The sequence below is a fragment of the Otolemur garnettii genome, unplaced genomic scaffold, assembly GCF_000181295.1.
Source record: "Otolemur garnettii isolate 467f Iridium unplaced genomic scaffold, OtoGar3 scaffold00302, whole genome shotgun sequence".
NCBI lineage: Eukaryota > Metazoa > Chordata > Mammalia > Primates > Galagidae > Otolemur > Otolemur garnettii.
This window is the reverse complement of record NW_003852697.1, coordinates 552,648-564,758: the sequence shown is the minus strand read 5'-3', so window position 1 is coordinate 564,758 and position 12,111 is coordinate 552,648. Positions and strand designations below refer to the sequence as shown.

General features: G+C 43.6%; 1 protein-coding gene across 1 annotated transcript in view; it reads left to right on the top strand.

The window, feature by feature from the left end:
* The window catches only part of CLEC4G (C-type lectin domain family 4 member G), a 3,731-nt gene extending 2,864 nt beyond the window's left edge, over positions 1-867 (top strand). Inside the window, 1 exon segment of the mRNA XM_023508978.1 lies at positions 729-867. Coding sequence (XP_023364746.1) covers positions 729-867 — 139 coding nt within the window.
* Positions 868-12,111: the final 11,244 nt, after the last annotated feature.

Sequence of the window (12,111 nt, the reverse complement as noted above, 5' to 3'; positions counted from 1 at the left end):
GGGCGCCTGTAGTCCCAGCTACTTGGGAGCCTGAGGCAGGAGACTCGCTTGAGCCCAGGAGTTGGAGGTTGCTGTAAGCTGTGATGCCATGGCACTCTACCCAGGGGGATAGCTTGAGGCTCTGTCTAAAAGAACAGAAAGTAATATCTCCTGAGGACACCTGGACCCCAGCCCACATACACCCCAACTCCTGGCACCTATTCAAAGGGTCTTCAGAGCACAGCTGGTGGCTTCCCCCAGTGCCCAGCCCTGCTTGGTGGGCCTGCCTGCCCAGGCAAGAGTCCCTCCTTCCCACTGCTGTAAACACTTGTGACAGTCTCCATGTTGTTCCTCTTCTCAGCCTGGATCAGGCTCCAGGGTGGTTCAGGGGAAGGTTGGCACTCTGAGATGCCCAGAATTGCCTCTCGGCCGCATCTGACCATTGTCGCTGACAGTGCGTGACGGAAGTGGCTCACCTCCAACTCACCACCTGCTTTGTAGGGCTCTTAAGCTGAGAATGGTCTTAACATTTTTAGACAGTTCAAAAAGAACCAAATAAGAAATTTTGTAACATGTCAAAAGTATATAAAACTCAAATTTCAGCCTGGAAAAAAAAAAAAAGAAAGTAATATCCCAGTGGATGTTAGAGTTAGACCCAAGCAATATATAGGCTAGAACCTGGAAGGAAGGTTGTATTCCAAATCGACCCTCAGCCTAGATTCCCAAAAACACCCTCACAACTATTGCAGCCACTGGAATCATGGGGAGCCCAGTGACTCTTGGGGGCTTGAGGACTGTGTCATGCTCCTGTATGTGGGGATGTGAAATGATGCACAGTGTGACAGGGACAAAGCTGGCTAGATCTGTGAGACGAGGCAAAGCTGCTAACTGCCCAGTGCCCCAGAGCCATACCCACTGCCTCCCTTGGAAATTAGAGTGCTGAGCACCAGCCAACCTGACCCCTGATGCCCACTGCCAAAGATGATTTCTTCCCTGTCTACCACTACTGAGCCCTATCCACTGCCTGCACGCTGGACCTTCACTCCAATATCACTATAACCCCAATCACAGGCCTAATCTTCATCAACTCCAAAATCCCTGTTCCTGGGTCCAGGGGCTCTGTCCCCATTTCTCTCCTTGGTCAATGTCAGTTGACTAAGGGTGGAATAGTTTGGTTTTCCTGCTGTCTCTCCCAGACTGGGAGCTGTCTTTGCAGGCTGATGATGCATCAATAAATGTTTCAGAAATGAATGTAGGCTCCTGGATCTGGTGATTTTTTTTTTTTTTGAGCAGTCTCAAGCTGTCACCCTGGGTAGAGTGCTGCAGCATCACAGCTCACAGCAACCTCCAACTCTTGGGCTTACGCAATTCTCTTGTTTCAGTCTCCCAAGTAGCTGGGACTATAGGCACCTGCCACAACACCCAGCTATTTTTTGGTTGTAGTTGTCATTGTTGTTTGGCAGGCCCGGGCTGGATTCGAAACCGCCAGCTAGGGTGTATGTGGCTGGCACCCTACTCACTAGAGCTACAGGTGCCAAGCTGATCTGGTGATCTTTTTAAGCTGTATCCCAGAGACCCTGGTGTGATCCCTGTGAGTGACCCCTAACTTCTCTAAATGAAAACTGCACTGGACCAGGAGGACTTGAATGTAGGGACATATTCCCACTTAGTAGCTGAGCAGTGACTCAATGGAGGGTGCATTTGGAGGAGCCACTTTTGTCTTTTTGGAAGGAGGTCTGTGCTGAGATATTTCAAAGGAAGCCTCATTCCTTGAGAAGACTGTCACTCTTAGCAGCCTGAGACAGGTCCTGAGGCAGGCAGGGGAGGGCTGCCCCCATTAGATGAGCAGGTCCCTTCTGCCCGAGGTACCTAGGGCCTGTGACCATTGGGTGGGGTGATCAAGAAATATATCTCAGAGAAGGTGTTCTTCCAAGGAACAGTGGAATTTCAGCAAATGAAGCTGAAAAGGGAGGGCTTTCCTCATGCCTATGAATTGCCACTGCATTCTACTCTGGGCTAATACACAGGAGACCACATGTGTATGTGTGCACATGCATGTGAGAAAGAGAGAGAGAAAGGGTGGGAGGTTGGAAGGTGTGGAGATGGCTGAACCCACACAGGGGTGTGGGGTGCACAGAGCCTGGCTTTATCAACCAGGGACTTTTGATGTGAATTCACCCTGCACTCCCAATCCTGAGGAGCTAAGGGCCCTCCAAGAATTTCCCATGGAGATAGGTCCAATTGAAGACAGACTGGCAGCTTCTAGCTCTATGCAGAACTGAGTTCAGAACTATAGGCAGCCATAGGCTCCCAGGCTACCAGGCTGTTACAGCATCAACTGAGCAAGAAGAGGAGGATACGCTTTCCACATTCCCTGGCCTGGCAAACACCTTGTGTTGCTATAACCAGCCAACACCCAGACCAAGCACTGAATAAGAGCAGGGACTGCCTGACCCACCTACTAGCCTGAACACCACAATGATGGATTTCCAGACATTTCATTTGTAGGATGGTATGAGTTTCTTACTGAAACTATAACAAATATCACTGGGCCAAAATCAAGGTGTCACCAGGGACAGGCTCCTTCTGATACCTCTAAAGGAGAAATCATTTCCTTGGTTTTTCTTCTGGCTCCTGGAGCCATGTTCCTTGTGTTCCTTGGTTCCTGGACCCTTCCTCCATCTTCAAAGCCACTAGGGTAACATCTAGCTTCCGTGGTGACAATGCCTTCTTTTGTATTAAATCTTTCTGCCTCCTTCTTATAAGAACATTTGTGATTGCATTTAGGGCCCAATCAGAAAATCCAGTATGATCTCCTATAATTCTGCAGTGCGATTCTCTCACTAACCACCCAGAGCTAGTACAGATTCCACCTGTAGGTTAAAGACACAGTCCCCATCAAGAGGGGACTGCTCTCATTTCATATCAGCCATAGGTTCCAGGGTCTCTAAGCCACCCACATTTCTGACCAACTGACTGTGAATTCAAGGGTTCTTACGGTACTCTTCAGATTCCATAATTCACTAGAGTGACTCCCAGGATTTAGGAAAGTGCTATACTTAATGATTAAAGTTTTATTAAAAGTAAAGTATGAGGAGTCACATGTGACGAGGTCTGGGAAGGTCCCAAACACAGAGCTCTCATATCCTGGCCCCATAAAATCCGGACCCATCATCCTCTCCCCACAGTGATGTGTTTACCAGCCAGGAAGCTCCACCAAATTCTGTCCTGAGTTTTTATTGAGGTCTCATTACATAGGCATGATTTTTTTTTTTTTTTTGAGACGGAACCTCAAGCTATCCCCCTGGGTAGAGTGCCATGGCATCACGCTCACAGCAACCTCCAACTCCTGGGCTCAAGCGAGTCTCCGGCCTCAGCCTCCCAAGTAGCTGGGACTACAGGCGCCTGCCACAACGCCTGGCCATTTTTTGGTTGCAGCTGTCATTGTTGTTTGGCGGGCCCGGGCTGGGGATTCGAACCCGCCACCTTAGGTGTATGTGGCTGGCGCCTTAGCCGCTTGAGCCACAGGCGCCGAGCCCATAGGCACGATTGACACTGGCCACCTGATTAAACTCCATCTCATCTCCTTCATCTCCCCAGATGTCAAATGGCTAAAACTCCCAACCCATGTGGTTGACATTTCTGGCATAAACAGTCCCTTTCTTAGGGCATTTCCTCATTATAACCTCACATGTGGTCCAGAGCCCCACCAGGAATAACAACGACACTCCTATACTTTGGAAATTCCATGGGCTTAGACTAGTGATTTTCAACCAGTGTGCTATGAGAAGATCTTATGTGTACCACAAAAATTTTTAAATATCATTAATCAAATAATTTTTGAAAGAAGTTCAAAGCACAGTAAGTATATTCTTTTTTTTACTCTTTTTTTTTTTTGAACAATGTAAGTGTGCTGCAGAAGTTTAACTATAGGTTCAAGTGTGTCATGAGATAAAAAAAGATTGAAAAGCACTGGCTTAGATAATTCCTTCCAGGAACCAAGAACAATAACCAGACCAAAAAAAAAATTTTTTTGAGACAGTCTCATCATTGCTGGGGCAATGGTCTCATCATAGCTCACTTCAACCTCAAACTCCTGGCCTCAAGCAATCCTCCCATCTCAGCCTCCCCAAGTGCTGGGATTACAGGCATAAGCCACTGCACTGGTTCAGACAAATTCTTTATCATTCCCGCCAGCAGTGTAAAAATGTTCCCTTTTCTCCATATCCATGCCAGCATCTGCAGTTTTGAGGATGAGTACATGGTGGAGGATGAGGGAAAAGGTAGAACAGGGAGAAGGAAGCAGGGACGTGTTGGGGGTCTTGGTGTATGGCACACCTTTTGGAAGTGGGACACAATTATAAGTGGGTCTTTGTTTAACAAATTAAATCAATGTAACCAGGTTGTTTGTACCCTCAGTGAATCCCTAAGAGAAAAAAATAAAAATATATATTAAAAAATTCTTTATCATACAACATCTTTCAATCTTGAAATCCCTAATCACATCAGCAAAGTCTCTTTTGCCATATCTAACTTCCAGATACGGCACAGGACTAACCACCTGACAAAGACTCACAGGTGGGATGACATCCAGAATACTTACCTGGCAGCCTAAGCGCTTGATGCATTGGGTTAACTGATGGTCTGCAGGACTCACAGACAGATCTGTTTGAACTTACTGACAGTCAGATGGAGACTCCCGCCCAACTAGACAGCAACATAGGCAGACTGACTCCAACAGCACAGCCCCTGAAAGATTGTAATGACAAAGTACAACAGCAACACAGGTGAGCACAAGAAGCTGTGGAGTCTCTTCTTGGGATGGAGCTGAGAAAGCTTCATTCTAGACTCCGGGTAAAGCAGAAGGAAGAGGCCTCAGAGTTAAGCTAGAACTGCCCTGGGACACTGTCCATGGCATGAGCATGCTCTTAGCTCCTAGTGACCCAGATGCTGGGGCTACAGGAGCCCAGAGACCCAAGAGACTGGCCTGAAAATGCCCATCTTCCCCTCACCACCTGCCATGAGCATCCCTAATCAGCTCACAGGTGCTGCTCCCAGCTACCTGGCTCTGCCCACCTGCATCAGCGCAGGTACATAAAGACCTCACAAGAGAGAGTCAGATCCCAGGTCCCACGCTACCTGCCCCCCAACATTCTTTCAAGATTCAACATCCCTGGGGAAGAAGGGAACCTCTGGGGATTATTGGCCTTCAGTTGGCTTTTGTCCTCCTTGAGTGTCATGCCACAAAGACTGTATTCTCAAAGCTGAAAGGTGGAAGGTGCAGGAGAGCTCTCTAGGTTTTATTGTAGTTTGTCTGTTTATTTATTTGTTTGTTTGTTTGCTTGGAGACAGTGTCTTGCTCTGTCACTCAGGCTGGAGTGCAGTGGCATCATTGTGGCTCACTGCAACCTCAGACTTTTGGACTCAAGTGATCCTTCTGCCTCACCCACCTGAATAACTGGGACTACAGGTGTGCACCTCCATGCACATCCACTTCTTTGTATTGTTTGTAGAGATTGGGGTTTCACTGTGTTGCTCAGGCGGATCTTAAACTCCTGACCTCAAACAAACTTCCTCCTTTTGGCCTCTGAGAAGGCTGGGATTATTGATGTGAGCCACCATGCCTGGCCTCCACATCTCTTTTATAAGGGCACTAATCCTCTCCCAAAGTCCCCACCTCCTAACAGTATCAACTTGGGGATTAGGTTTCCACATATGAATCCTAGGATGGACACAAATGTTCAGACCACAGAAGCAACTTCTAGAAGTTAGATAAGGCAAGGAAATGGATCAACACCCCTCTAAGGTGACCAAACATCCCGCTTTTGGCAGGACATTCCAATTTTTAACAATTTGTCCCGTGTCCCGCAGCATTTTTAAAAAGTCCCGATTTTTGGAAAGAATGCACAACAAGCTAGGGAACGGCAGGAGAACAGGAAGGGAATATACGGTTTTCAGCTGCCATGTGGCTATTTCAACAGGATATGAGTTTTATATTATTTTTGTTAATTTTATAATGTTAAACTTTAATAGTAACAAATAATTGTTGAGAACTGATTATCGAGAACTGCTTATCAAAGTTTGCATTGTTGATCAGTTGTTAGAATTCAACCACCATTGTTTGGACTTAATGAACAATGGAATTTTTTGGCTGGGGAATGATGAAAACATTTGTAACTGTCTCTCAGACGATACACATCATACTTCGTGCTAGTGCTAGTTAAACAAGTGATGTCAACAAGTCAGCTATTCAGATAATTTAGGTAAGTAATTTATTTATTTCATGAATTTAGAAGACAGTACTTGTATTATTTATATTTTATAGTGGCAGCAAAAAGCCTAGCCCTGGCCTTGAAAGTGACACTTAGGACTTATGAGGTATCATTATTAAAAATAATGATAAGGAAAAGGTTAACTCTTGGGCATCAGCAAAAATCACAATAGAGAACAAATGGTTAGAAATATTTCATCATTTTGAAACAAACCATGTTCCATACAATAATGCACTAAAAATTGTGGGATACGCGCGGTCCTTACCAGGAACTAATGCTGCACCTGAATGTGTTTTTTCTACGGTAAATAAAGTGTGGACATCAGAAAAATCACAATTAAGTGTTGAGACTTTGAAAGCCATTTTATGTGTGAAATATAATTTAACAAATTCTTGTGAAAATTTTCATGACCTTTTAAACAACAGCAATCTCCTAAAAAAAAATTCACTCAAATGAGAAATATGTCAAAGAATAAAATAATACTATACATAATTTTTAATGTATTATATTTGTAAATTGTATTTATGTTGAAATTAAAAAATATATATTACAATACTATTTTTGCCTTCTATGAAAATTTTTGTTGCTCCATATAGACCAAATTTTTAATTAAGAACCCCCCCATCAATGGTGTCCTGCTTTACCAATGTTAAAATCTGATCACCTTACTCTAGACCCCCCAGAAGGATGCAACTTTGCCTGCATCTTGATTTTATCCCAATGGGATCAGTGTCAGACTTCTGATCTCCAGAACTACGAGGTAATAAATTTGTGTTGTCTTAAGCTAGTAAATTTGAGGTAACTTGTCATAACAGCAAACTAATATGAGAGCTGACCCAGAACTCTCCCATAACTCAGTGGTAACCATCTACTGTGTTTCCCCCAAAATAAGACACTTTCTTATATTTATTTTTTCTCAAGAAGACACACTAGGGCTTATTTTCAGGGTATGTCTTATTTTTATTAAGTATAATACAACAATCTACATTTATTCAAATGCAGTTAAGTCATCTTCTTCTGGAACCTGACAGGGGGAGCTGACCTTGTTGGTGGGGCTGGTGCTAGTGATGTGTGAACTCCTTTCCCCTACCCATTCGCACATGCACAATAGGATGCCTGTGACCGCGGTTACCACACACACACCTGCGCAAGTGCAAACGGCTCAGAGAAAGGAGCTATGGCAGATAAAAGGTATTCCAGTCTTCCTTACTGCTCAGTGCCGAGATGCATATGCTGCATAGCCACACCCATCACTAGGTCTTATATCGGGAGAAGGGCTTATATTTAACAAATGCATAGAAATCCTGCTAGGGCTTATTTTTTGGGTAGGTCTTATTTGGGGGGAAACATGGTATCACACTACAGTGACTGGTCACAACTATTTCATAACATACCTTAATAGCTCTATAAGTACCTGAACATCCCCATAGAATAAGGTGACCAGATTTTAACATGGGTAAAGCGGGACACCATGGAGGGGGGCTATTGGCTGAGCTGTTTATGGTTAGGGACCCTCTACAGACAGTTTGGCTCCTTCTGAGCTAATTGTCCTTGCCTAGAAGTGAGGGAGGGAGCCAGTATCCTTCTGATACCGATTCCACCTGGGCGACCTTGCCCAGGAGGGGAGTAGGGAGTTTACATTAGCCTTTTCATTTCCAAATAAGGTTAAATTAACCTCTTCATTCCCAAATGGAGTTACATTAACCTTTTCAGCAGCCAAAAACCGTATATTCCCTTCCCATTCTCCCGCTGTTCCCTAGTTTGTCCTACATTCTTTCCAAAAATCCAGACTTTTTAAAAATGCCATGGGACACGGGACAAATTGTTAAAAATTGGGACTGTCCCACCAAAAGCAGGATGTCTGTTCACCTTACCATAGAAGTAACTCAACAAAAGCCACTGGAAACAACTTAATTAACTTTTAACAACCACAACATGGCATTTACCACTTAAGATAGCAATATAAGTGACCATTCCCTACTTGCTTAATAAATATACGTAACTTACTTTATCTAGGCAATATGTCTGTCTCAAAAAATCCTAATTTTCACTTGTCCCAGATATAATTCTTTCTTTTCTTTTTACATGTTTTAAAATCAGTCCAGGAGTGGTGGCTCATGCCTGTAAATCCTAGCACTCTGGGAGGCTGAGGCAAGTGAAATGCTTGAGCACAAGCGTTTGAGAACAGCCTAAGAAAGAGCAAAACCCTGTCTGTACTGAAAATTGAAAAAAAATTAGGCATTGTGATGGGCACCTGTAGTCCCATCTACTCCAGAGGCTGAGGGAGGAGGATCACTTGAACCCAGGAGTTTGAGGTTGCTGTGAGCTATGATGTCATGACACTCCAGCCTGGGGCAACAGAGTGAGACTCCGCCTCAAAAAAAAAGTGTTTTTCAATCGCCAGGTCATTGAAGAAGCCCAAGTGCCCATCCACCCATGAATGGATCAATAAATTGTGGTATATGTACACCATGGAATACTATACAGCCACAAAGAAAGATGGAGACTTTGCCTCCTTCATGTTTACATGGATGGAGCTGGAAAATGTCCTCCTTAGCAAAGTATCTCAAGAATGGAAGAAAAAGTATCCAATGTACTCAACACTATTATGAAACTAATTGTTAGCTATCTTAGGAAAGCTACAATCCAAATGGAGCCCTAGACTACGGAGAAAGGGGGGGAGGGAATGGGGAGGATGGGTGAAGAGAATGATATTGTGGGGATCACGCCTATGATTTATCCTATTAGGGTACATGTGAATTTGTCTAAAGGTCGAATATAAATGTCTTAACACAACTATTACGAGAAAGACATGATGGCTATGTTAGCCAGTTGGATGAGAGTTTTTCAAACTGTATATGGAAACAACACACTGTATCCTATGGTAGAATTAATGTACACAATTATGATCTAATAAAAAATTTAAAAAGTGTTTTAAAATAAATTTTATTAAGATATAATTTTTATACAATAAAATGCACCCTTTTTTCACACCCATTAGGATGACTGACATCAAAAGAAATTATAGACCATAACAAGTGTTGGTGAGGATGTGGTACAATTGAAATCCTTGTGCACTGTTGGTGGGAATACAAAATGATGCAGGCACTATAGAAAACAGTCTGGCAGTTCCTCAAATAAATTAAAAATTTGAAAGGCTGAGGCAGAAGGATTGCTTGAACACATGAGTTAAAAGTTGCAGTGAGCTATGATGAAGCTGCTGCACTCCATCCTGCCTGATAGAGCAAGACCTTGTCTCTAAAAAGGATAGTTAAGATAGTAAATTTTATGTGATGTGTATTTTTCCACAATTGAGAATCATAAAAAAAATTAATGCACATATTTCTAGCTTACAATTTAATGAGTTTTGACAAATATATACAACAGTGTCACCTCCAAGACATTCACGATATGGAAATTTTCCATATCCCATAAAATTCCCTCCTGCCTCTTCCTTTTTTTTTTTTTTTTTTTTTTGCAGTTTTTTGGCTGGGGCCAGGTTTAAACTCACCATCTCCGGTGTATGGGGCCAGCACCCTACTCCTTTGAGCCACAGGCGCTGCCCCCTGCCTCTTCCTTTTTAATCTCAACCCACATGCCTGACCTAGGCCACCACTGACCTGCCTTCTGTCACTATGGAGTCAACTCTTCTTTTGTAAAATTTCACAAACATTGGATCACACTGTACATAAATAGTCCTTCTGTGTCTTGACACTTTGTCTTGGCAGGTTGTTCGGAGATGACCCAGGTTGTGTGTATCAGTAGTTTTTTCTCCTTTTTATTATTGAGTTGTATGTCACTGTGTGGCCAAACCCCAATTCCTTTATCCATTCATCCATTGATGAACATTTGGGTTGTTTCCAGTGTAAGTTACTATGAGCTAAGCTTCTGGGAATATTCTTACATGACTCTTTATGGATCTCATACGTTTCCATTCTCTAGGGTGCTGTGAGTGGGTCCTATAATAGGTGAACATTTAACTTGATAAGAACCTGGCAGATAGTTTCCCAAAGAGGATACATCCATTGTCCAGTCCTGTCAGCAACATATCAGGGTCATGGTTGCTCAGGGAGGATCTTTTTTGACTCAGGAGAGTCTCCAGCAGTTCTAAGTCCAAGTGGACAAGCCACGTTTTTGAGCAGAGAGAGCAGGAGGGACGGAAATGAACTGGAAGTTCAAACAGATAATGAGCAAAAGCCAGAAGTTGAAACAGATAATGGACAAAGACTAACACATGTGTACCTTGATAACACGTCTTTTAATGGGATGAGATTGGGGGCTGGCAGGTAGAGTCAGATGGGAGAAGAGGTCTCCTAACTGGACACGAGGAGAAGAGTCAGGGACTGCACTGCAAAGAGGGGTTTTGGACGCAATGATAGATGGATGGAGGAAGTTGGCTAGAGAGAAACTGAAGTTCATAGATCTAGAGAGGGGTGAGCAAGACTCCAGGGAACAGGGCCCCTTCCATTTATGCAATCATTTTCTCCTCCACAGACATTTCTTGAACACCTATTCCATACCAGGCCCTGGAGTTACAATGGAATACAAAGTCAGGATCACTCAGCACAGAGGAATCTGAAAAACCTAAGGCTAAACAGAAGTGGCCTTCCTCAAATGAGTATAGACTGAATAAGCCTGTTTCTATGAAGTTCTAGAACAGATAACACTACCCTAGGGAGGGAAAAAGGCAGGAACAGTGGTCACCTGGGAGCAGAGGTAGAGACTGCCCAGGAAGGGCCATGAAAGCACTTCCTGGAGATGTGCTCTGTGTATTGACAGGAGTCCGGATCATACAGCTGGATGCATTTGTCAAAGCTCAAAGAAAAGTGCTTAAGATGTACATTTCATTATACATAATTTCCTTATTTTTTAATTAACAAATAAAAATTTGAGCCAAGAGCAGTGAATCACACCTGTAATCCTAGCACTCTGGATGCTAAAGTGGGTGGATTGCTTGAGACTAGGAGCTTAAGACCAGCCTGACCAAGAATGAGACCCCATCTCTACTAAAAATACAAAGATCAGCCAGGTGTGTTGGTGGGCACCTGTAGTCCCAGCTACTGGGGAGGCTGAGGCCAGAGGATGAAGGTTATGGAGTTGAAGGCTATGGTGAACTATGATGACACCACACTGCACTCTATCCCAAGTGACAAGTCAAGACTCCATCTCAAAAAAAAAAAATTGTATATATCGTGGTGTACAACGTGATGCTTTGATATATACATGCCATGCAGAATGCTAAGCCAAGCTCATTAACCTATGTATCACCTCACATTTGTTTGTGATGAGAACACTAAAAATCCACTTTCTTAGCAATTTTCAAGTATATGATAATCTTGTTATTAACTATAGTCGCCATGATATACAAAGGATCTCCTGAATTTATTCCTCCTGACTCAGTGAAATTTTGTGTCCTTTGACCAACATATTCCAATCCACACCACCAACACCACCTCTGGTAACTATCATTTTTATGGCATTTTGGCTCAAAAGAAACAAGTTAGCGGGTGGCACCTGTGGCTCAAAAGGGTAGGGCGCCGGTCCCATATGTGGGAGGTGCCGGGTTCAAACCCAGCCCCAGCCAAAAACTGCAAAAAAAAAAAAAAAAAAGAAGAAGAAGAAGAAAGAAAGAAACAAGTTAGGAGAGTGAAAAACAAATGTTGGACTCTAGTTAATGTTCTGTTCACCAGACACAGGAGTGAACTCACTTCTATAATTTACTCTGAAATACATTATTAAAAAACAAAATGGGCTCAGCGCCTATAGCTCAACCGGCTAAGGCGCCAGCCACATACACCTAAGGTGGCGGGTTCGAACCCCCAGCCCGGACCCGCCAAACAACAGTGACGGCTGCAACCAA